The 26,956-nt window shown below is 38.1% G+C and overlaps 1 protein-coding gene across 1 annotated transcript; it reads left to right on the plus strand.

Moving 5' to 3' along the window:
* Window positions 1-6,154: 6,154 nt before the first annotated feature.
* On the plus strand, window positions 6,155-26,566 carry LOC131159363 (probable glucan 1,3-alpha-glucosidase). Its single transcript, XM_058114225.1, has 6 exons — window positions 6,155-8,023; window positions 11,607-11,880; window positions 11,953-12,088; window positions 13,548-13,758; window positions 13,885-14,091; window positions 26,057-26,566. Exons 1-6 carry the CDS (start codon window positions 6,413-6,415, stop codon window positions 26,423-26,425), a joined length of 2,808 nt encoding a protein of 935 aa, XP_057970208.1. The 5' UTR covers window positions 6,155-6,412; the 3' UTR covers window positions 26,426-26,566.
* Window positions 26,567-26,956: the final 390 nt, after the last annotated feature.

Below are 26,956 nucleotides of genomic sequence, written 5' to 3' on the forward strand. Positions count from 1 at the left end.
CTACTGAACAAGCAGTGTGATTCCAATTTCCAAGAGAAGTCTACGTGAAATTTTGTAATTTTTAAATCTTCAAGATTATGATAGCTGATAAAAGGTTTGGAAAACCATTTTTATTTTCATTTTTCATTTTTAAAATAAGCATAGAAATGCCACTTTTAAAAATTTTGAAATCCAAATACCTAAGTCGGAAAATATCTTTTTATTATTTTTAAATTTCCTGAATTTTTGTTATATAGTATTTGAAAAATGGAAAATTAAGTTTTCATTTCTTGTAAATGTTTTGAAATCGAGAAGTGAAAAGTGAAAATTATTTTGCTCAACTAAAAAAATAAATAATTTTTTTTTTTTTGTTTGTTTTGGTTTACCGCAGTTCTTTCATGCTAATGATTTATGCACTTCAACTTCAAAGGGTTGTATATGTGGTGGTTACCAAATGGGTTTATATAGAAAAGGATTCTTAATTAAATGAATCTCAATTTTTTCGCTGGTTCTTCAGATTGTTGTTTCATGCATCATAATTAGTCTCCTCGTATTTGTGAATGTACCTGATGTAGTTTAAACTTTTCATAATAAAGATTGCATTCTACCAACATCATCATTTATTAATGCGAAATGTTTCTCATAATTCATATGAGCTATTTATTATTCATTTTGATTTGTAACCCTAAAATGCATCATTTTCCAGAAACAATAATATAGGAAATCCCACTAACGTATTGAAATTTCAATAAAAAAAATAAAAAATTCAGGACAAAGTGGAATCGAAGTCCCAAGTGATGGGAACTTTCGTTTGTTGGATAGAAAAGAAGAACTCAAGAGGATAGGACTAAAGTAGGTAGTAGCTAGGGCATATGGTTGCCCAACCCAATCATCCCACAGTTGAATTGGTTCTTAGCCAAACACACTGCCTCCCCGCGGTTGCATTCATTGTCATCATCAACATTACCAAATATACCTAAATTATAAATTAATTATTTGGTTGTATAGCATTTATATGAAAAATTTTAAAAAATATTTTATGGGGTTCTTATGCAAGGTATTGGAAAACTAAAGAAAGCACACGATACTTAAATTACTTGAAAAATTAAAAACTGTTAGTTGAGAGTATATTTTTTAAAAGCAAAGTAAGCATATTTGATTGTTCAAAATCGCTCTTTGCGCTACAGCCTCCATGTTTACTTTTTATACCTTAGTAGGAGATTTTCCTAGACCTCTCTTGAGGTTTGTAAAAAAGACACATATCTGGTCTAAAAAAGTTTATTTTTTATAAAATATGAGGGGAAGTTTCTATTTTTTTAATAAACTGTAGGAGGTATTTGTAATATTTTTTAAATTTCAAAAGAGGTCTTTGAAAATTTTAAAATCTTTTTGCCACAGCTCAGGAGAGGTTCTTGAGTGTACGATGATCGAGCATCCTTATTATTTTACAACGTGTTGCACCACGTTTATTTATGGCTCTCATCATTAGCCGTATGCCAAATTCATTTTCTATTGATTATTAATGTAACGACCCAAAAATTCATACCATTTTTTTTTTTTTTTTATATGAGTTGTAAAATCATATTACTCCAATACCCTGTAATATCTACTATAATGCCACGGTCCCAAAGTGGGCACCGGGAAATTCTTATTCATAAGATAACACACCTATGCAGCGAAAATCATAAAATCATATAACCATAATTACAATACCAGAATTCAGTATTTTCCCAAAACATATATATACACATCTCTCCAGTATTCTCCTACAGATCATCTAGAATCTACACAAAAATACATCTTCCAGCATCCACTTACCCTATAGACAAGGTAGTACAAGTTCCTCTCTATCTTCGAGCCCGATCTACTCATCTAACTGGATCACTTGAAATGTTTAAATTACTAGGATGAGACAATTCTCAGTAAGGCGAAATATGTTATTACCAGTATATGACAACTGAGTTTACATGAACAATATACTTTTAATCAACCGAAGCTGAGATAACACACAAAATAAAATACAGTATAACTCACACCTATGTGGCTTAAAATACAACTGTTTTTGAAATTTCTATTTAATCATATTTTTAGTATTTATAGGTATATCTGTTGTTTTCTGTAAATATATATATATAAAACTATGAAAACTTTCCTGGATGGATAACTATATGTCATGACTTGACCCCTCATGATAGGGTTGTGTAGGCGGGACTTAACATTGGTTGGCCTACCAGGATATGTCAACTAAAACCTCTATCGTTAAATCGGGCTGCCTCAACCCGGACTACCGGGGAGCCTACAATCTCTCCCAAGGCACGATCGACTACCCATAAAATCCACACACTATATGAGATATGTAGTTTCACTCTATACTGTAATAGTTACAGTATCGTGCTCTGTAATCTGATCTGATCCATCAGGGTCTGATACTATATAATACTGTTATATATTTTACTGGTTTACCATGATTCTGTTCAACTGTAATAACCATGATTCTATAAAATTGTAACCATAATGCTGTAATAAACTGATCTGTATAAACTGTAATAACTGTATGTTATGATTCTGTAATATCTGTATATCATGGTTCTGTAATCTGTATATCATAATATTATGAAAACTGTATATCTGAATAAACTGTGTAAATCATAATTTTATAAAATTGTATAATCGTATTTCTATAACAGCTGAGTAGAATTCTATGCTATACTAATATTTCTTATGCCACACAAATAAATAAAGCTCATTAACTATAATCTGTAAAATTGTATATTTTCTTACTCTGAAAACCGATAAACATATAGTACACTTTTCTGGTAAAAATTTTTTATTTAACTGGCATAACATATTTCCCTTACCTGGCTAACTGAAGTCAATTTACAATTTTTTCTAACTTACGCTTGTAGCGTTCGTGATTCCATGACCTTGAAATTATACACATATGTATGTATCCCTATCAATCAACTGAATATCCAGAATAATTATCATATTCACATTTTTCCTGAACACGCATATTCTTACTTTCCTAAACTATAAATTATTTATTATCTTTACTTGGGTTCCTGAGAAAACACCCGCTAGGATCCTCAACCCATGCTTATGGTGTTTGGAAACCCAAACCCTGAAATCACAACACCCCAGTTTAATCAACTCTACTCTAGTATATTTTCATCTAACACAAGATTTGGGTTCGAAAAGCCTACTAACTATATATACCCTAAAATAACCCACTTAGCTTGATTTTGGGATGGTGCCTGAACTTCTCAAACCAAAATTCTGCTCGGATTAAGTTGTAGAGAATCTCCTCAGGATCAACGTGGTAACTTCTGATCATTGAAACAGGGAGAAATGGAGCCGAAATCGTAGAGAGAAGGTTGAAGATTTGAATTCTAGAGAGAGAAAAAAAGGAGGAAGGAAGGTTTTCTCGCCAAAAATATGATTTTTGCATATTTATAGGTGGCTGGACATGTGGCTTCATCAACGAAACACGTGGACGAGTCCACGAACTTATGAAGGAAGTTTGTCAACGAAGATGATGAGTTTGTCGACAAACCAAAGGGTTTGAATTTCCCCTCTCAGTATCTTTTCATCAACGAGACATTGAAACTCGTTCACGAACTATATAAAGGCATTTGTCGTCGAAACCAAGGGGTTCGTTGACGAACCCTGCTTTTGTCCCTTTTGGATTTCCTTTCCCTCCCATTTATCTCCCTTTCTCTTTATTATTTAATTGCTATTATATTTCATGTCTCTACATTCTCCCCTCCTTATAAAATTTCATCCTCAAAATTTGCTATTTGTGATATACACCATCCTTTAAGAAAAATTTGCTACTTATTTTATTAATTACCTTCACTTATGGCGGAGGAATATCGTGGTTACAATTATGGTTCTGGGAGATTATAAGTATACACATAAAAGAAAATTCTCTCAAAACCAAAAACAATACCTATCCTACAATATAAAATACAACTTATACATTAATTACCCTGCATTGTATAAACGATACTGGTTTTTACTAAACAATACTGACTTTATCTGAACTATTACCTTTCTTTTCCTTGACTAATAGTGATCCCCACTAAACAGATGTGAGTACTTCTGTTGTATTTCCTCTTTAAGCTCCTACGACGCTTCCTCTACTGCATGATTCCTCCATAGGACTTTTACTAGTGGAATTTTCTTAGTGCACAACTCTTGTTCCTTCCTATCTAGAATCTGCACTAATGTTTTCTCATATGCTAAAGCATCTCTAAGCTCTATCTCCTCGTAGCTGATCATGTGGGAGGGATTTGGAATGTATTTCTTCATCATGAAAACATGGAATACATCATGAATCCTGAATAGAGCTGGTGGTAAAGCTAGCCTGTAGGCGACTGAACCCACTCTCTCAAGTATCTCGAATACGCCAATAAACCTAGGGCTCAACTTTTCCTTCTTCTCAAACCTTATAATTCCTTTCTGCGGTGCTACTCTAAAAAATACCTAATCTCCCACATCAAACCTAAACTTTAGGTAGCGAGTATTTGCATAGATTTTCTGCTGATTCTGAGCTGTACTGATCCTATCTTTAATAAGTCGGACTTTATCATACACCTGCTGCACCAATTCTGATCCTAGAACTCGTCTCTCACCCATTTCATCCTAGTATAATGGAGAACGACATCTCCGACCATATAATGCCTCATAAGGTGTCATCCCGATGTTGACTTGGTAGCTATTATTATACGCAAACTCAACTAGCGGCATATGCTAGGTGTAACACCCTAGTCCCAAGAGGGGGGGGTGAATTGGGTTATTTGAAGTTCCTTAGAGTCTTTTTATGAGTTCTTTACTTTTTACAATCTTTTAAAGACTACTTATATTCTTTTTGATTGGGAAATCCACACAAACACTTACATCTTCTATTCAATCCACAACCATAACATACACAACCAATTGATTAATTGTTCAAACCAAACACACACAATATAAGTAATCAATATTTGCTTTACAATATTCAGCAGCCCTGTATATGAATGTGCAAGTCCTATAATTGGCCTTTGAACTGAAGATTAAAATAACATTCAATCACTCTTTCCAAAATCGGAATTCAAATAAACCTTCAGTTAATAGGTTTGGGTTGTTAACCAATCAACGTACTCCTTTACGATTTCCGAAAAATATTGATTAATCAACGTCCTCCCTTTCGGTTTCCGTAAGCCCAAGAACAAATCAAGCTTTGGTTTATTTAATTTCCAATATACGTTGTTTTTATGATTGAAAGAATTACAACATCCACCTAGAAAACAGAGCAAAGCTTCATTTACCGGCTTGCTTGCGGCCGCCAACGCGTTGGACTACTTCCTGATGTTGGTCGGAAGCATTGGGGCCTGCGTTCCCGGCGCCGCCCTCCCCATGTTCTTTGTTTTGTTCGGACGCATGATTGGTTCTCTAGGTTAGCTCTCCTCTCACCCTGACACATTTGCCCATTACCAAGCACGCAAGCTCTTTACAACTGCTACAAGATTGACGTAGATGCTCATTGTGGTAAAGTGTATGTCCAACTTGGGTGTTCCATTTTATTATAAGTAAACTAGTTGGATTGTTTGGAAAAATTCTATTGTTCACACTTAAAATAAAATTTTGGAAGCCCCGTCATCACGAAAGGTCAAGGATGCAAGAGAGGTCAAATCAACACAAATCACTTGGGATCCACAGTAGGTAGCAAACACCCAGATCGATTTGATCCAGCACTCAGATGAAATTAAGCAAGCCGTCCCCTCAAATCGAATCAACAAACTCAAAATACACTATAATTAAATGCACAACAAATATAAGCTAAAACAATCACAATATTAAACCAAAATCCAGGATAAATGCAAAAATCATAGGCCGAAGGGCATATATACAATTTCAAACGAACCTGTGAGAGAAAGTAAGTTTTGACATTTCAGGCAATCCAACGAGATTTGCTTACCACGTGTCGCAATCTCAACTATCTTATCACTTTGAATCTCGCTGAATTTAGCGGCAAGATTACATTAAAGTTATTTTGAAAAGTATTTTCCTACCCAAGATATTATTTAATATATTATTTATAAAAAAGATGAAATGAGAAAAAATTATGGCGGTGACGCTGACATTTGCATGACCTATTTTTCATAACAATTCACATATTTCTTCATTCTAACACCGGTTTCGTTGAAGACCAACCAACTTTTGCCACGTAAGTTGAGACCCAGTTTTGTGGGCCATCAATGACGTGGCAAGCCGGAGCCACACTCCGCCAGGAGCCGCACCGTGCCCCGACCACTGGGATGCTCCTCCTCCTCCTCCTCCCTTTCACTAACGCTGTAACCAGTAAGCATACCTTGCTGCAAGTCCTCCCTCATCTTCCCTCCCATTTCTAGTGTTTCGCAGAGGCCGTACCAGAGCATGTGAGCGCTCTCTCATGTCCGCGCAAATGAGAACTCTACACCTCCTTCTCCTCCTCCTGGTCGCCCACCTCTCCTCCGTCTCCTCCTGGAAGAAGGACGAGTTCAGGAACTGCAACCAGACCCCTTTCTGCAAGCGAGCTCGCGCCCGCCGCCCCGGCTCCTGCTCCCTTACAGTCGCCGACGTCTCCATCACTGACGGCGACCTCACCGCCAAGCTCCTCCCGGGGTCCGGCGGCTCGCATAAGCTCGATCAGGAAAATCAAGAGCAGAAGGTCGAAGATCATGATCCGATCAAGCCCTTGATCCTCGTTCTCTCCGTTTATCAGGATGGGGTATTGCGCCTCAAGATCGATGAGGACCCCAGCCTCAGCCCACCGAAGAAGCGGTTCGAGGTTCCCGAGGTGGTCGTGCCGGAATTTTACGGGAAGAAGCTGTGGCTTCAGAGGTTTTCAACGGTCACGGTAGATGGTGATTCTAGTCCTTCTTCGGTTGTGTATTTGTCGTACGGTTACGAGGCGGTGGTTCGGCATGACCCGTTCGAGGTCTACGTGCGCGAGAAGAATGGCGATCGCGTTGTTTCCTTGAATTCGCATGGACTGTTTGATTTTGAGCAGCTGAGGGTGAAGAAGGACGGGGAGGAGTGGGAGGAGAGGTTTCGGGGGCATACGGATACTAGGCCTTACGGTCCGCAGTCCATTAGCTTCGATGTGTCTTTCTATGGAGCTGACTTTGTTTATGGTATCCCTGAGCATGCCACTAGTCTTGCTTTGAAACCCACAAGAGGGCCTGGAGTTGAAGATTCAGAACCTTATCGACTGTTTAATTTGGATGTGTTTGAGTATCTCCACGATTCCCCATTTGGGATTTACGGGTCCATACCGTTCATGCTTTCGCACGGTAAAGTCCGGGGTACGTCTGGGTTTTTTTGGTTGAATGCAGCTGAGATGCAGATTGATGTATTGGGGTCTGGTTGGGATGCTGAATCGGGGATCTCACTGCCTTCTTCACGGAAAAGGATCGATACATTGTGGATGAGTGAGGCTGGTGTTGTTGATACATTCTTCTTTGTAGGTCCGGGGCCTAAGGATGTTGTTCGGCAATATGTAAGCGTGACTGGTACGCCAGCAATGCCGCAGCTATTTGCCACAGCTTGTCATCAGTGTAGGTGGAATTATAGGGATGAAGAAGATGTTGAGCATGTGGATTCCAAGTTTGATGAATACGATATTCCATACGATGTATTGTGGCTTGATATTGAGCATACGGATGGAAAGAAATATTTTACATGGGATAGTGTGCTTTTTCCTAACCCTGAGGAGATGCAGAGGAAGCTGGCGGCAAAGGGCAGGCACATGGTTACTATTGTGGATCCTCATATCAAGCGGGATGAGTCCTACCACATCCACAAGGAGGCTGCTAAGAATGGATATTATGTCAAGGATGCAACTGGCAATGATTTTGATGGGTGGTGCTGGTCTGGTTCCTCCTCATACCCAGACATGTTAAACCCGGATATCAGGTCATGGTGGGCTGAGAAATTCTCATTCGAGAATTATGCTGGATCAACTCCTTCATTGTACATCTGGAATGATATGAACGAACCTTCTGTCTTCAATGGTCCTGAGGTATGTAGCTATGTTTCATTTGTGTGATTTCTTCCTGTCTTCCAAGTTCCTTTGGACATTCATACTTGGCAGATACTCTGGACGCCTTTTATCATGCCCTAGATGTGTGCACTTTCCTCCCCTTACTAGCAGATTACACGAGCGCTCAAAAACTCTCGGTTGGAGAATCAGATCCTGGCTGTACGAGCCATTAGGCCCAAGCCCTTTGCTGTAAAATGTGATTAAATTTATTTATTTTTGAGGAAAGAAAAATTTTCATTAAGGGTGAAAAGACATAGAAAGTGGAAGATGAGATATCCTCCTAAGATAAGAAGAAATGAAAAAAATATTCGAAGGGAAGAAAAAAAATTATAAATAGAAGCAACATTAATATAATAGTGCCTACCTACCAATGTCATTGAAAATCTGGAAAACAAGTCCCATTGATGCATCTGTCACAAAAAGCCGAAAGAGAAGCCAAGAAACTTATTCTACACCAAAGTGACAAAGCTAAAAAGCTCCCATGCATGCATTCCTCTCAAACAACACCAAAAAACAGTGAAAACAAAATAGCAGCACAACCTATTAGCATCCTTGCCTCTTCCAAAACCCCAAAAATTAGTAAGCAAGAATGTATCTATCATGTTTGGGCAACCCAATGCTCTCCAACCATGCCAAACAAATTTTTGTTCCACAAATTCTAAGAAATAGAACAGTGCTAGACAGGATAAGTAGTGGATTTAGCACTATCATCATAACAAATGGTGCAAAGATTGGGGGATAAAAGCCTTATGTGCCATCATATTCTGCTACAAATTGTATTTTAGAATCTATTGTCAATCTCTGACAGTTCTATAAAATTCCTTCGGTAATCGCACAGTAGTGGCATTGATGATGCATCCATGAAAAAAAAAGGTGGGGAGGGGGGGTGTTAGGATCAGTAAGTTGGTGTATATGGGCAAATCTGTACTGATTTGAAAAAGAAGCAGATCTGTACTTATCGCCAAAAGTAAGTCAATCTGATGCTACTATTCTTATTCTTGTCATGGATGTCAAATATAAAAGTGATTTAAGATTAATGATTTTTTCATCTTGTCCCTGCTTAGAATTACAGTTTGGTAAATTTTTTTAATACACATATACTTACTGTTGGCAAGCATGACTAGTTAGTGCCAAATCCTATTTTGTTGTCAAATGAGGTATTGAGGTCCCAAAGAAAGTTAAGTTATGGCTACAGTTCTTGTTAGCCATGCACTGGGTGTAAGTAACTACACACACATTCATAGATGCAAATTCTCCCGTGTTACTTGTGTGGTTGCAAGTGAATATATTGAATATGCTTAAATTATTTAATTTCTATATTATTTAGATTATTTCTATTTATAAGTTATATTGAAAATAGGAATATTTCTTAAATTGTAGGGAAGTTTTTTGTTTATTTTATATATTAAATCTTAAGATAAAATTTTAAAATGAAAAAGTTGTATGTTACTATATGAGATGATCATTCATCCTTACCTATATGAAAAAGGTCAAATTTAGGGCTGACTGATTATTTGAGTGAAATATTTCTCATTGTATCTCTTTGTGCGTGTGTGGATTGAAGAGATAATAGGTTGTTATGTGGTATGCATGTGTTATAAAAAATATTTTAAGAAAATCAACTATAGTATTGTATAGCACCATATTTTAAATTGACAATATAAAAAAAATCACAATATAAAAAAAGCCATAGTTAAGTTACGGCTGAGCAATTGTGTGAGAAAAATCTCTCTTTGTGTGTGTGTGTGGACTCCATGGTCTTAAATTCCCACAAAATTGTTGAAACTTTCTGCAAAATTTTTGATTTGCAAAATTTTAATCATTTAATTTTATAATAGGCATGTCTATTTCACATAAAAATATGAGAGAATTAAACAGTAAATGAAGCAACTTGAGTTGGAGTGGAGTATATGTTCTCTGTAGGCAAACATCAAAGCCTAAAAAAATTAACACAAAATTTGGGCGGTGGTATCGAATTTTTTTTTGGGAAAGAGAATATATTTTATTAAGGAGAAGAAGAGCTACAAGAAGGAGCGTAAGAAAGTTACTTTGGGAGAAAGTTACTTTTATTGCTTCCTTTTGGACTCATTCTTTTGGGGTCTTTGAGGCTCTTTTGCTGTCTGATATCCATAGGGACTGGAAGGCAGCATTGCTATTTTTTTGGAGGATGCCTCATCCTCCTTCCACTGTAATTTTCTTTATTTTTGCATTAATGATGTGTATATATATCTATACATCTATGATAGGTTTCAGGTCCAATTAGCTTGTAAGATGTCTGATATATGTGGAATATTGGGTTCCAAAAGTAACTTTTTTCCTTTCTTTTTTAAAATAAAAACTGAAATCTCATAACTTGTATACTATGTCCTGGATTGGAAAATGCTTGTGGAGGTTCCGCTTAGAAGTTAACTCTTTATGCACAAAGTGATCAAAAGTATGTACTATGGCTCATCAAAATAGGTGGGATTCTTTCGGAAGTGGCAATGTTTCTTATGCAAGCCCTTGGAGTTCTTATCCCAAGTTCCATGTCTTTTCGTCTCCCTTAGCTAGTTCAAGAATCTCAATAAAAGGGAGATAAATGAGCTTTTCATCTTACTTACCTTTTTGAACCACTTTGTTCTGATCAAATAGGGGAGATTAGAGGGTTTGGGAGCGTGATTCTTCAGGCCTTTTTTCCACCAAATCATTCTTTTTTCATCTCCTTAAATCTTCTTTCCCTGGCCTTTTCCCTTGGAACCACATCATTTGGGAGGCTAAAGTTCCTTTCAAGGTTCAGACTTTCTTGTGGACAGTGAAACTGAATGGGATTAACACTCAGTTTGTTACAATCCAGAAGGCCCTCAAGCTTGACATTTGTGTGATGTGTTGTGAGTCTAATGAAACAAATGCCACCTCTTCCTTCATTGCTAGGTGGTATTTCATCTCTAAGGTGCTTTGTTTTTTGGTTCTGGTGAATCTTGAGCATCTCCATGGGCGGTGAGCAATTTCCTTTTGGTGAGAGTATTGGTATTTAAGGAAGAATATGAAGGGATGAGTTCTTTGGCGCAACGGAGTTTTTTCTATTATGCAGAGTTGTTGACCGTATGGCTAGAGAGGAATGCGAGTATATTGAGGGATCGAACTATCTCTCCCTGTTTGTTGTGGGATAGAGCTGTCTACTTAGCCTCGTTTTGGGCCCATTCCATTGGATTTTTCCAGGAGGGTGCCGCTGCCCGACTTGGTTAGGGATTGGAAGGCAGCATGAATGTAATTCTTTGTTTTCATCTTTGTTTTCTTTTCTCTACTCTTGTAGTTTGGAGGACTCTTTTCCTCGCCCTGTTGCACTCTTTTGGATAGCCATTGATACATTTTTTTATCCGGTATATGTGTGTGTGTTTGCATATTTACTTTTCAGTTCTTCAATTGTTCATTAGTACCCTGTTTTCTTATCTTAATGTAATTCTACACAGAAACTAGAATTGTTTCAACCAGAAAAGAAAATGTTAAGATCATAAGTCTGATTTTAGGAAGAGCTAAAAGGTCGTATCCTGGTGTTTTTGCTCAACTCTTTTCTTGGAACCAGGTGACGATGCCAAGAGATGCCTTACATTATGAAGGTGTAGAACACCGAGAGGTACATAATGCCTATGGGTACTACTTCCACATGGCTACATCTAATGGGCTTCTGAAGCGAGGAGATGGGAAGGACCGGCCTTTTGTTTTGTCAAGGGCAGTCTTTCCTGGTACTCAGAGGTATGGAGCAGTTTGGACAGGTGATAACACAGCTGATTGGGATCATCTAAGGGTTTCTGTTCCTATGATTTTGACACTAGGTCTAACTGGAATCACATTCTCTGGTGAGTAAATATTTCCCTTTCTTAATTTTCTAATTATGCTACCAAAAGTCATGGTGAATATGATTTCTACAGGTGCGGATGTTGGTGGATATTTTGGAAACCCTAAGCCTGAGTTGTTAGTTCGCTGGTATCAATTGGCTGCCTACTATCCTTTCTTTAGGGCCCATTCTCATCAAGATACCAAAAGGCGGGAACCTTGGCTATTTGGGTAGGATATTCTATACTGTTGAAGTGAACTTGATTGCCCAACAGCATAACTACCTTAATTTATATTGAGGTTTATTATCTTCATATATTATTAGATTACTGCTATTATAATAAAAATTATAATATATGTTTTTTTGTTTAACACAGAAATTTATTTGAGAGGTAGAAGAGTGGTACAACAAAAGGAAGAAGAAGAAAACCAGGAGGGTAAATATATCCTCCTCGTTTGCAAGTGTTTGTGGTTATCAGATAGAAGTGTTTGTTGTTGCTAATTGTGCCAATCATTGCTGGAAGAATAAGAAGAATAGAATGTGGGCTGAGACAATCCAAATGGATGAGATTGAGCCAAAATTTTTGAAAGAAAAATATGACTGTAGAGTTCTGTAGGAAAAAAAGAAAAGGGGGATTCATGTGTTCATTTGTATAGTTTTAGATTTTCAAAATTTTGTGTTTTTGGTATCAAGGAAGGAAGGATTTAATAGCCCTTAATCTAATAGAGGAAAATGCTTTGGATCAAGTGAATTGGCAGAGAAGGATTCATGTTGCCGACCCCACTTAGTGGGACTTAAGGCTTGTTGTTGTTGTACTCCCCGTCTGTGTGTGTGCCCACATTTGTGTTGCTTCATTAATGATTTTTCAATAACTACGGATTTTAAGAAAAAAAAAGTGGTTTAGTTGTTCGAATTTAGTGAACCTTTTCTTTTCTTGTTCAGTTTGAGTGAAACTTTTTTGTGGCTTTACAAAATTTATTTCTGGAATGTGCGTTTGTTAGAGGCAGCATTTACTTCAATGACCGTATTATATGGCCATTGACTACCACTTTAACAACAGCTGAATGATACCACCCAGTGGACACTGATGATTTTATTTAGGGATTCATCAGTAGGACATGTCACATAGACCCTGGACCGTCGCAAGAACATCCCAACCATTTATTAACATCACACCTACTACCCTGCAGGCCTAATTACAAAAATTATTATCTTACTTTCCATACAAAGATATTAAAAATCAAGAGGCTTCTGCCTTGGATCATACAAAAAAGGTAATTAGTTCCTTGAGCAGTCTGTAGTGTGATAAAGTTTCTTTCTTGTGACTTTAATTAACTGATACTATCTGTTCAATTTGATGATATATTAGTATGCCGTACATTATGCTTGAAATTTTAATCATAGACAAAATAAAACTGCAAGTCTTGGGCCTGTATTATACTGAGTAGGAAGGCCATAACATTGGTTATTGTCAACTTATGGGTACAATATGTGAGCATTGTGCGCTTCAGAATTACTTAATCTTTTCTACTGGTTGTAAAACCGATTGAAGATATTTTGGAACATGTTCAACAATTGGCCTTTCTTTTGTATCAATTGTCACTGTACATGCATCAACCATCTACATATATTTTTTTTTTGTGCAATTATTTTAACTCATGATAAAAACACACACCATGTTTGTTACAGGGAGCGGAAGACTGAACTTATAAGGAATGCCATACATATTCGTTATGCTTTGCTTCCACATTTTTACACTTCATTCAGAATAGCAAACACAAGTGGTGTTCCAGTGGCACGTCCACTGTGGATGGAGTACCCTTATGATGAAACTACTTTTGGCAATGATGAGGCTTTCATGGTTGGAAATAGCCTTTTGGTGCAAGGGATCTATACTGAGGTTAGTGCAGCTGTATCATTTCCTTTGTTTTAATATATTTTAATTTTGGTTTCTTTGTTCTGTCTTTTGTTACGTTCCCAATTTTTTTGGTTGTGTTTCACAAACTGATGTTAAATTTTCAACCAGCATGCGAAACGTGCTTCAGTGTATTTGCCTGGTGAAGAATCCTGGTATGACTTGAGAACTGGAGCTGCATATAGGGGAGGTATGACCCATGAGTTGGATGTTTCTGAAGAGGCCATTCCTAGTTTCCAAAGAGGTGGAACTATCATTGCAAGGAAAGACCGGTTTCGCCGAAGCTCTACACAGATGCTGGACGATCCTTACACTCTGGTATGCTTTTGATTCTAAAGAAAAAAAATAGGGTTATCCTATGCAAGCTTGAGGGACTATCATGCATATATTAACAATCTCCCATAGTTTTTTTTTTTTTAAGCAAATTAATAAAAAATGAAACCCTCAAGATGCAGCAGATCACATTTTCTCTGTTGCCTTTGGACTAGAAATTTGTGGGAGTTGGTCTTTCTTTTATTGTCATCCCTTGATACTTCAGGCCAAACGCTTATACTGTGTGAAAGGTTGGGCCACTAGTTGTGTCACGCAAGCTTAACTAATGAACGGAGAGTCAATCATGAATACACCACATTAACATGTTTACAAGTGTCGAATAAGAAATACATGACAAGTCATAAGCATGAAGTAACAAGGGAGTCATAAGGTGAATAGCAAAGCAGTAATTTATCTTATTGCCTTCAAAGACGGGCAAGAGAAGCAAATAGGCTAAAAACATTTACTATAACTAGTCAGTGACTGATGGCACCCACATCCCTAAAGAGCTCTCTGTGCAATTCATACTAGTACTAGAAAACATCACTATTCAGAGCAGTTATACTCTCATTTTTTTACTCCGTTTTCTTTCTAAGGTGCTAATAAACTTAAAAGTTAAATCCTATATTACTATCTACATGATGGTTGCACCCAAAAGACATGAGTCTAGTAGCCATAAGTGAGCATAAGCATTGGACAAGCTTGGTTCGTGACACATGTGCAGTAGCTGGATATATGAGCTTGAAGTGTCATAAATACTTGTATAGATTGGAAAAAAAACCTTGTCCCTGTTCCCTCTTATTGGAAACTCACTCCTCCAACAGGAATTAGCAACAACTGCCCCTAGAATTTTTCATCTGGAAAACAGCAGCCCCCACAAAAGTTCTTTTATTTGTGCGGCGGGCAATTCTTGGAAAATTTTTACCGTGATAACATGCAGAGAAAGGGGGCTGCCCCTTGTGAATAGGTGCTTCTTCTATTTGGAAAGTGCTGAAACTATTGATTGCGTCCTCTTGCACTGCTCCTAGACCAGAATTCTTTGTGACTTGGCCATGTCTTTTGATCAGACAGCTGTGGGTTACTGCCAAAACAGTGGAAGGAGAGTTATGGGCTTCGAAAGGTATCTGCTCTAGCAAGGATAGGAGTAAATCCTTGTCCTTACATGTTACGTATTAAAGAACATTGGATTTCCATCGTTAGCAGATAGCATAGTGGTTTGTTTTTGGTTGACTCTGCAATGCAGGTGATTCCCTTGTTGTTTGTACTTAGGTGGGATCCCTTTGATTCCCTTTAATGAAACTTTGTTTGCTGATCATAAACAATACTATAGAGGATTACTACAGCAGATAGGCGACTCATAAACCACACATTTGAAAGCCCATAAAAATGATATTCCTTTGCACATTTTTATTTGTTTCATTAGTTCTGTGTGTTCGAGGCTCCAGAATGTTTTTCTCAAGCTGTTCACTAGCTTTTAAAGCCCCAGTCTAGAAACTTTGATCAATTGAGAAAAGGCTGTCCAACATGGCTTATGAATTTCTCAAGTGCTGTTGGTCCACTGTGTTTTTGTTGCTATGATTTTCCACGTTAGGAATTCTTGGAGTTCAGAAAATCTATGGCTTCTGATACTTCTGGATGGTGTTATTGAAACTTATTTTGAAGATTTATATCCCTATGGGCTATGACTGACAAATTAGTTTTGATTAGGTTGGGTCTTTGGCTCTTTCTCTCTTTGATAAAGTAAGAAATTTATTATGAAGTAGAGGGAGATAACGGTATGAAAAAAGGAAGATAAGACATCCTCTTGATCAGCAAAAGCTAAGGGTTAGAAGAAGAAAGCTGTCAGTACAGAAAAGACTTCCAATCCCTCTGAATATCAGTTAAACGGAGTCCTTCAGAGGCCCCAGTTGCACAAGCCCACAGAAGCAAGAAACACAATTTTATCATAAAGCAGGCTCGATTACAATCCCACTTCACATGTGAATAACTAGGAAGCCAGGTTACATTTGGTTCACGGAATACCTATTCCTAGTGATGTAGGACGGTTCTAAGTAGTCCTAGTCGTACGGTTGACCCTCTTTGTAGCACACACACAATATCACAATCTATGAGAAGAATTGAATCAACCAAGCATGAACATCACAAACATATTCTAATGTTCACAAGTTGTTGAGATTTTGAAAACATATATAATTTGGTTCAAAAGCAAAAGCTCTTAGTTGATAATTTCATTCAATGAATCAAGTTCACTTTAAAAGATGTTATATTAGAAGTGTTAGATCACAAGTTCTAGCGTACAAATCAAATATTCTTAAGCATGGTACTAGCAAGCATGTTCATGTTGGAATTCTAGGAAGATTCAAAGAGAATGAGCACAGTTTTTCAATCAAGGCTTCGGGTAGAGTGTCAAGGTTTACAAGGTACTTTTAGGGGCTGTTTTAGATGGTCACAAACAAGGAATTTAAATGAGCTACCCAAAAGGTTCAGAATGTCAAGCACCAAGACACACGAGTACTCGATCGCACCACGAGCAAGCTTGTTGATCCTTAAGATTCTTGAGACAAGAATGAAGCTTGAGGTGTTTGTGGTTGTGAGCTATGAAAGAGGTGTGGGTGTGTAGTGTTGATGATGACGTTGATGTTGTCGTGGTCTCTCCCCACCCAATCTCTGGGGAGACGGAACGTAGCCTCACACTACACACTCGCAAGGAGAGGAACAAGTTTCACAAGTTCAAGAAAAAACCTTTTTTTTTTTTTAATTGATAATGCAAGATGCCTTTTACAATACAAGTGGTGGCATATTTATAGCATTACGTGCGCTTGACTTGCACATGGCTTCTTAAAAGATTAAAGAAAATACAAAAGTAAAATAAAACATTTAAAACATAAGTAATGAGGTTCCTAGGAAATTGTTTGTCATAGGAAATAGGTGCCTAGGAACTAGAATAAATATGATAGTGGAGTCTAGGAACTTAAAATGAAATAAATGCTTCTTGAAAACCCAAGACTCTTTGACTTGCACGTTGTCATGCTTCTTCCCAAGCTAGCTTCTAAGAGAAGCTTTAATTGCTGCAAATAAAGTTCACATCAATGGTGGACTTCAGGTGGTCGTCCACGTGTCATAATATCCGCGAAAGATACTCGAGGTGCATGTTGATCCTTATCATCTCTCCCCAACCAAAATGAATTCTCCTCCGGAGAATTATGTCGAAAATACTCATTATATAGCTCCGGGTTGAGACATCGGACATAATCTTTAAGAATCCAACTTCTTTTTGATAGCTGCTTCCCTTTCCATTTGACCAGAAACTTTTGGTACATTCCAGCTTGTGTGTTTGTTGTTTTAACATCTAAAATGTCTTCAATTTGCTCAAGTTTCTTTGGTGGGACTAATGGTGGTGGCAAAGGTAAATTTGGCTGTTCTGGTGCAACTAGAGTAATGAATGGAGTAGGTTCATGTAAAGGGTTAGTATGGCTGGGTTTTGCAAAAGAATTAGCTTACAGAAAAGGCGTTAGATCTTCAACATTAAATACATTGCTTATACCAAAATCATAAGGAATATCTAACATGTAAGCATTAGAACTTATTTTCTTGAGAACTTTAATGGTCCCATATTTTTGGCACGAAGCTTTCTTAACTTTCTTGAAGGAATCCATTAGGGGCGAATTCAAACCATAATTATATCACCTTCCGAAAATTCCTGTAACCTGTGATGTACATCAGCAATAGATTTATAATGCTCATTGCTTAAATTAATTTTCATTCTTATTTGAGAGTGTAAATCATGTATGTGCTTTGCAAATGCATCAGCCTGCTCACTCACTCTAGACTTAGGTGGTAATGGAATGAGATCTACAAGCTTCTTAGGATTATATCCTGTAGCAACCTGAAATGGGCTAAGTCTCGTGGTCCTATTCATTGAACTGTTGAATGCAAACTCGACCATAGGAAGACATAAATCCCATGCTATGATGTTCTCACCTACCAAACATCTCAATAGGTCCCCAAGGCTCCTATTTACCACTTCAGTTTGCTCATTAGTCCGTGGTTGATATGCACTTGAAAATTTGATCTTGGTACCTAGTATTGCCCATAAGGTTTTCCAGAAATTGCTCAAAAACTTCACATCCCTATCAGAAACAATGGTTTTGGAAAGATCATGAAGTCTCACTACTTCCCTGAAAAATATAGTGGCAATCTTGTTGGCATCACGTGTTTTATTGCATGGAATAAAAAGTGACATTTTTGACATTCTGTCCACAACAACAAACACTGTATCATTTTCCTTGGCAGTCATGGGGATACCTAACTCAAAGTCCATATCTTGCCATGGAATTTGTGGCACGGGTAAACGGGTATACAATCCCGAGTTCTGTTTCCTACCCTTCGCTGTTTGACAAGTACGACATTGTGAAACAATCCAAGCAACATCTCTCTTCAGATTGGGCCAGTAGAACCTATCCTTAATCATTGCTATGGTCTTATCTCTACCGAAGTGACCCGCAACACCTCCAGCATGTAATTCCCAAATCAGCTGGTCACGTAGAGATGTGAATGGGATACAGAGTCTGGCCCCTCTAAAAAGAAATCCATCATGAATCTCAAAGTCCGGGTGAGATCTAGGAATTTTTTGCAGCAAATCAGAAAAGATATCACAAAAGTATTTACATTGAAAGTAATGTTGCTTGATGCTATCGAAGTCAACAACTTTAACCTGAAGAGTTTGTATGGTGGCAACAACTCGGCTCAAAGCATCAGTAGCCTTGTTCTCAAGACTAGCTCGGTGTTTGAGTACAAAGGTGTACTGTTGTATGTACTTAGCCCATTTCATATGTTTATGCCCTAGCTTCTTCTGAGTATGTAAATACCTAAGGGTCTAGTGGTCTGAGTACAAGACAGACTCCGGAGGGAGGAGGTAGTGTCTCCAGTGTCGCAGTGACTTGTTTACAACATAAAATTCCCTGTCATAGGTAGAATACCGCTGTTTTACCTCATTCAACTTCTCACTAAAGAAGGCTATGGGGTGTCCCACTTGACTAAGTACTCCTTCGATGCCTACACCTGTGGCGCCACATGCGACCTCAAATAATTTTTGGAGATCTGAGAGGTGTAGCATTGGTGCCTTAGTCATCAAATCCTTTATATCCAAAAGGCTTTTGTCGTAGATTTCAACCATGTAAATTTTCCTTTCTTGAGGCAGTTTGTAATGGGGGCCATGATGATGCTAAAGTTCCTAATGAACCTCCTGTAGAATGTGGCTAACCCATGAAAACTTTTTGGATCATGCATGTTTCGGGGAGTAGGCCAATCTCTAATGGCTTTGACCTTATCAGGGTCAATAGAAACGCCATGCTCAGACACAACAAAACCAAGGAAGATGACGTGTGTAGTCATGAAAGTAAACTTCTTTAAATTGGCATTCAACTTCTATCCCCTCAAAACCTCAAACACTCTCCTGAAATGGACGACGTGCTCCTTTAATCTGGCTATAGATCAATATATCATCATAGTAGACTACAAGGAAGTGTCCAATGGAAGGCTTTAATACCTGAGTCATAACTCTCATGAAAGTGCTTGATGCGTTAGTTAGCCCAAATGGCATGACTAACCACTCATATAACCCATCCTTGGTCTTGAAGGCAATTTTCCACTCATCTCCCGGTCTGATTTTAATCTGATGGTATCCACTTTTAAGATCTATCTTTGAAAAAATCTTGGATCCTACCATTTGATAAAGTATGTCATCTAGTCTAGGTATGGGAAACCTATACTTGATGGTGATCTTGTTTATTGCTCTACTATTGATGCACATCCTCATAGTGTCATCTTTCTTGAGAGTGAGGAGAGCAGGGTGGGCACATGGTCTCATGCTCTCCCGAATAAAGCCCTTTTCTCTCAATTCATTCACTTGTTTCATCAACTCCTCATGTTCTCTCAAAGTTCATTCTATAATGTGGTAGATTAGGCAGAGATGAACTAGGAACAAGGTCAATGACATGTTGAATGTCTCTCATGGGCGGTAACTCACTAGGTGGCTCAAAGATGACATCATCAAACGCGGAAAGAATGGGTGATACTTCCAGTGGCATTTCATGCGCAGGAAGGGGCACCTCAGTCACCCTAATAACAAGCACATACACTACCTGTGTATCTCGACTCTCCTGCTCAAACTGCTTTTTACTCATGATATTCAATTATTTTCCACTAGTTTTTGTCTTTTCCTACTTTTTTTTCTCACCTTTCGGCTCTAGTGAACTCAGAACAATTCTCTTTCCATTACACCTAAAGGAATAAGTGTTGGCACGCCTATTATGTGAGACATTCAAATAATATAACCAAGGTCGTCCTAAAAAAATATGGGCAAACGTCTATGGGAAGGACATCACACCAAAGCTCGTCCTCATAATCACCAATCTTAATGGGGATTAGGCATCTATGGCTCAGGGGCATGGTAGTGGCATCAACCCTAGCTACCTTACATGGTTGTGCGTGTGGCTCAACCTTCAATCCCAACTTCTTAGCTGTGGATTTAGACACAACTTTCATACAACTACCACCATCTATGATCATCTTGAAACTTTTACTCACACTTGAAGTAAGCATGGAAATTAGAAGTGCGACACCAGTCCTCCTGATCCTTGGGAATGATCATAATGCGTCTTATCACACTCAACTGAGTACTCTCGTTTGGCTCACTTGACAACTCATCCTCACTACATACAACTTTAGGAACATATACTTGATCCTCCTCAGGATCGTCCTCACCATCCTCCCTATCAAGTGCCAAGTTCCTGGTGAGACATTGTTTGGCAAAGCGTCTTTGTCTATGGCACCTGAAACACACCGCATTGCTAGAACTCCGGCGAAAGGATCTAGTCATGGGTGCTTTTCCCTTGTTCCATAGGTTGCTGGACTGTGGGATTGCTCCCTCGGGAGGTGACTTGACTTGATTGCGTTGGTCGGGACTTGTCTTAACTCTGTACCTTTCGAGAGTATGACTCATTTGAAGAGGCACCACACCATTTTCCCATGGGCCCTTTATTCATTTGCTCAAAGTCATAAGCTAAATTATAGGTCCGTTCAAGGGACTCAATGTGATGGGGAAATAGTTTTCTCCTTAGTTTAGGCTTTAATCCTATGTGAAATCGGGAGATATGTTGACTAACGGTCTCATAGACACCACATCTCATCAAATTGACTCATGTATTCTGACACGGTCATGCTACTCTGACGCAAACTGTAGAGCTGATCCTTAAGGTGTTCTCTATAGTTAAGGGGTATATACTTCTCCCTCAACCTATCCTTCATTAGGTTCCAATGCTCAATGGGCCTATGATCTAACCTCGCCTCTTGCCTCTCGACATTCAACCAATGGAGCTTGGCTTGCGCCGTCAACCTCATTTTGCAAACTTAACCCGATGAGGGTCAGTCATCCTATACCAGTCAAAATAAGAATACATCTTAGTCAACCAATCTTGGAAGGCTTTAGGGTCCATTTGTCGGGCCTCTATCTTCACTTCCCTCATCACACCCTCGGAAGGATCACAATGGTCCCTATGGTAAGGTCTCCTACCTTGAAAGTCATCAACGCCATAGTCCTCATCACCCCAATGTTGGGCATAGGGCTAATGACGTGGGGGTGTCCTAACAAAGTCATCTTGGCGATTCACTCACCTTTGTGGAGGAAGAGGAGGTCTTTCTCTAAGAGGCATAGGTGGCTCTCTAGGTTGTTCATCATCATTGCCTCGCTTAATGGGCAGCTCTAAATTGTCTTGGTGTGGGTTATGGACTAGTTGTACTTCCATCCTATCTAGTTTTTGGCGGGTCTCAACTCGCTCTTGATTCAAGTCACGGACTTGATCTTGAAGCTCATCTGTTTGAGGCATCTCTCTTAACATCAGTCCTACGACCTGGGTAAGGATTCTCGGCTCGAATCGACTGTTGGCCTAACAAGGCTTCATCTCTGTTTTGATGATGACAAACTAAGAATTCTAATTGTGCTTCAAGTAAATTTACAGGTATTATAACTCACAAGCACATTGGATCGTACTTAAAGCTTAAAAGTCATGAGGAACAAAAGCTAAATGAGGATTGGCTGAAGCTTGGATGAAGATAAAGCTTCAAGGACGTAAAGACTTCATTTTTATTTGATATGTATTGTTTTAGGAGTCTCATGTAAGTACTTCTCTATATATAGATTGTGTATGAAGCTCTTAGGATACAATTGGACTTAGAGAGGCCTATGTCTAAAACTCGGAAAATGTCTTTTCAATGTTGAAATATGTTTCAAAAGAACACAAATGAGTTTTGAAATAAAGAACATTGAATTTCACAACAAATTGAACAAACTGGTCTGGAATTAGTATGTTGGGGCAATCGGACTCAAGGATTAGGCGACCGAACTGGTATTGCCTGTGAAAAAAATCTAGATGGTCTAAGTTCGGGCTACCAGATTGATAGTCCAGGTGACCGAACATGTTCGGGCAACCGAAGTGTTACTGTCTGTTTTTGAAATTTAATTTTTAAATGGTTTGGGCAACCGAAGGTTCGCAGCTGAGTTTTTAAACAGCGCAATTTCTTATCGTTTTGAGAATATATTGTTTCCAAACTTTGGAAAAGCGTTCAGATTTCAAAACCTACTATTTAGGAGCAACCCTAATCGCATTAGGGCAACTCTAATCAATTGAATCACACAAATCAAATCATTTTCATCTTGCTAAAGCTGTTCTGCGCCATTCTTCTTTGTTGAAAAATCAAACTCTGGTTTTGCTCTTCGTTTTTCAATCATCCCAGTCTAGAGAACCCTCAAATCTTATGAGTTTCATTACCTCTTCATATTAAGAGGTTTATAGTGATTTTATATTGTACAAATTCGCTCTATTTGAGAGAGTATTCTGGTTACTTGATGATTTGGGGATAGAATCTGTCTAGCCAGAGGGGTATTCTTGTAGAGAGGGAACACCACCTACTGAATGGAGAGAGGGAACTCCTCCTATTGAATGGAGAGAGTAAGGAAAATCCTTATAACAAGTTGCTTGAGGCAAGGACGTAGGTAGTCCACCGAACTTTGTAAAAAATTTGGGTGTTTTTCTTTCCCTTGACCTCTTTACTTTTCTACAATTATCAATTGATTAGTATCTGCTTGCATGAAATGAAAATTGAGTTGGGAATTGTTGAATGCTGAGATTGATTTGAAGAGATTGATGAACTTGCAAATTCTGAATTGATTTAATCGGCTGAGATAACTTCATTTTAGTTGATTAATTGTTCAAATACAAGAAGGATATTTGCTTGGTTAAATTTGTTGGGATTTTTTGATAGTGAAATATTCATTGTTTAAATACACTATTAATATTTGCATATCTTGTAACCTATTTAAATCTGCTGGAAATAAAATAAAGCTTGTGTTTTACTTACATATATATATATATATATATATATATATATATATTTAGGATTGTTCATTGCTATAACCGTTCAGTGATTAGATATTTGTGGTGATTGAGATTATTTAAAGGGGACGTGATAAATGAGTGTTAAAATAAGTTAAGCTTCCGCACATTAAAATTTAAAATACCCAATTCACCCCCCTTTTGGGACTATACCATCACTTTCATAGACATCCTAGGGGTTGGGGAAGGATTCAGTCAACACTAGGGCAACCCTTTGGAGTGGTGTTTTGTCACACAGTAGGGTCAAATGTGAACCTAGGCTTTGATACCAATATGATGTAGGACGATTCTAAGTAGCCCTAGTCCTACAGTTAACCCTCTTTGTAACGCTCGCACAAGATCACAATCTATTAGAAGAATTGAATTAACTAAGCATGAACATCACAAACATATTCTACTGATTTGAGATTTTGAAAACATATATGATTTGGTTCAAAAGCCCTTAGTTGATCATTTCATTCAAGCTATCAAGTTCACTTTAAAAGTTGTTATATTAGAAGTCTTAGATCACAAGTCCTAGCGTACAAATCAAATATCCCTAAGCATGGTACTAGCAAGCATGTTCATGTTGAAATTCTAGGAAGATTAAAAGAGAACGAACAAGGCTTTTCAATCAAGGCTTTGGGTAGAGTTTCAAGGCTTACAAGGTACTTTTAGGGGCTGTTTTTGATGGTCACAGACAAGGAATTGAAACGAGCTTGCCAAAAGGTTCGGAATGTCAAACACCAAAACACACGAGTACTCAATCGCACCACGAACAAGCTTGTTGATCCTTAGGAATCTTGAGACAAGAATGTAGCTAGAATTTTTATTTTAGTTTGGGGAAGTTTCTGCTTATTTTAGAAATTTTTTTAGTTTGGGGTTATTTTGTCTATTTTCTATTTTAGTTGGGGTTGTTTTGTAATTATCTGTGTTAGTTATAGAATTGGAAATATGTAGTTTCTTTGTTTGTATTAGGCAGATCAGTTGCAGTTTCTTTCTCCCATGCAGCCTCCCTTCTTCTTCTTCCCTTTTCTCCAGTTCTGCTTTGTTCACTGCTTCCCAGCATCATATTTCATTCTTCTCCTTCTTCCTTCTTCTTCCCTTCTCTCTCTCTCTCTCTCTCTCTCATTCTTCTCCTTCTCCCTTCTTCTTCCCTTTTCTCCAGTTCTGCTTTGTTCACTGCTTCCCAGCATCATCCTTCTCTCTCTCTCTCTCTCTCTCTCTCTCTCTCTCTCTCCCTCTCTCTCTCCTTCTTCCTTCTTCTTCTTCTTCTTCTTCCCTTTTCTCCAGTTCTCTCTCTCAAAGGAATAAGTGCAAGAAGCAGGGCAGTTTACACAATGCTTCTAATGGTGGGAAGGTGTCTTACAAAGAGGAAGTAATACTAATACTAGAGAAGGGTCTCTCTCTCTCTGTCTCTCTGTCTCCATCCGAAGAACATTCATCGCTCCTAGATCACCTAGCTGTACCAGCAGCACATTGAGCCTCCCCTGCACGGCCAGAGACCCTTCTCTAGTATTACTATTACCTCCTCTTTGTAAGACATCTTCCCACCATTAGAAGCATTGTGTAAACTGCCCTGCTTCTTGCACTCATTCCTTTGAGAGAGAGAGAGAGAGAGAGCAGAAGTTTCAGAGGTGGTGCTTAATCCCCTGGATAGCAGGGATGGCAAGTGATGTAACAAGGCTGTGGATATGAAGTGTGTTAAGTGTTGTCCAGTGTGGCAGGGGAGGCTAGGTAAGAAATCCCTTTTGTTAATCATTGAACTGTTACCATGTGGGTGAGCAAACTCTTAAAAGATGATTAGGCTTTGCAAGACCAGCTTAAAGAAGGATAATGGAGGAAGTCATATTGAGAAAATGACATGGTTCAATATTTTTGGAAAATGGTCGAGTGTCAGTGATTTTTTCTGTGACAATGGTTTGTTGTCAATGAGTTCCGTGAACAATTTGGTTGTTTCCGACTGTCCTGATGTAATATTGCTTATGTCAGGATGTATCTATTTTTGAGGAAGGGATCTTGGGTGAAGACTTGGCAGTGAGTAATCAATATAGGGACAGGATTTTACCCACCCCCATGGAATTGGTTAGTGCAAAGGATGTTGGAGCTCAAGAGTTGGATAAGATGGGATTGTTATTGCCTGATCTTGGAGGCAATGAAGTTTTGCTTGGATAATGGTGAAAGTAAAGTGAAGAAAGGGCAGCATCATCAAATATGCAGTGCTCAGTCGACTATGACGGGAAGGGTTTAAAGTGAGATTTTCTTCGTTGAACCTGTTTGATTTTGTTTTGTTTTGTTTTCTTTCCCTTTTTTTTTTTTTTGCCTGTTCTTGCTTTGAGGATATCTTGTCCTCTCCTAGGTTGTAATTCCTCTCTCTTTATATTTTCTTTTGCTACATGGTCTTATATCAACATTTTTATCTTTGCATGCTGAATTTTCTTCAGAATTGCTATGTTATTCTCGTATGCGTTAAGTGATGGATTCCCTGTTGTTAAATTGAAAAATAAGGTTATTACTCACATATTTCTTGCCTCCTCTAGGTGATAGCTCTTAATGGTTCCCAAGTGGCTGAAGGTGAATTGTATGTTGATGATGGGAAAAGTTTTGAATTCGGGCAAGGGGCCTACATTCATCGTCGCTTTGTGTTTTCAAATGGCATTCTTACATCCTCAAACGTGGCAGCAACCACATCTGGGAAACCTCAATTTTCCACAGATTGTGTGATCGAGAGGATTATACTGCTAGGACACTCTAATAGGGCAAAAAACGCCCTCATTGAACCATCGAATCAGAAGGTTGAAATTGGATTGGGGCCACTCTGGCTTATAAGCGGGAACACTGCAGCTGTTCCCACCATCCGCAAGCCTAATGTTCGAATTGCAGATGACTGGACGATAAAAATTTTGTAAGAACCACTCGAAATTTCTGTTCAATGTATACGATTAGAGAACTCTTGAGAAACAGAAAATCAGAGTCATGCCTAGTGGAACTAAAATGCCAATGGGAGTCTTATTGAATAAGATTGAGCATGCCTGAAGTCAGTTTAGTTCGATGATTTCTGCATCTTGTTTCCAATCAAATCTCTATACCTTTTTGAACGATTGAAATGTTTTCGAAAAAAGAGTTTTATGCCCTTGTTTCCACTCATTGTTTTTGGACTAGAATCGTTTGGAGAATGCTCCAAAGTTCCCCCATCTACTAAACAAGCAGTGTGATTCCAATTTCCAAGAGAAGTCTACGTGAAATTTTGTAATTTTTAAATCTTCAAGATTATGATAGATGATAAAAGATTATGATAGATGATAAAATTTTGTACCTGATGTAGTTTAAACTTTTCATAATAAAGATTGCATTCTACGAACATCATCATTTATTAATGCGAAAGGTTTCTCATAATTCATATGAGCTATTTATTATTCATTTTGATTTGTAACCCTAAA

Source organism: Malania oleifera, chromosome 7 (genome assembly GCF_029873635.1).
Source record: "Malania oleifera isolate guangnan ecotype guangnan chromosome 7, ASM2987363v1, whole genome shotgun sequence".
Classification (NCBI taxonomy): Eukaryota; Viridiplantae; Streptophyta; class Magnoliopsida; order Santalales; family Ximeniaceae; genus Malania; species Malania oleifera.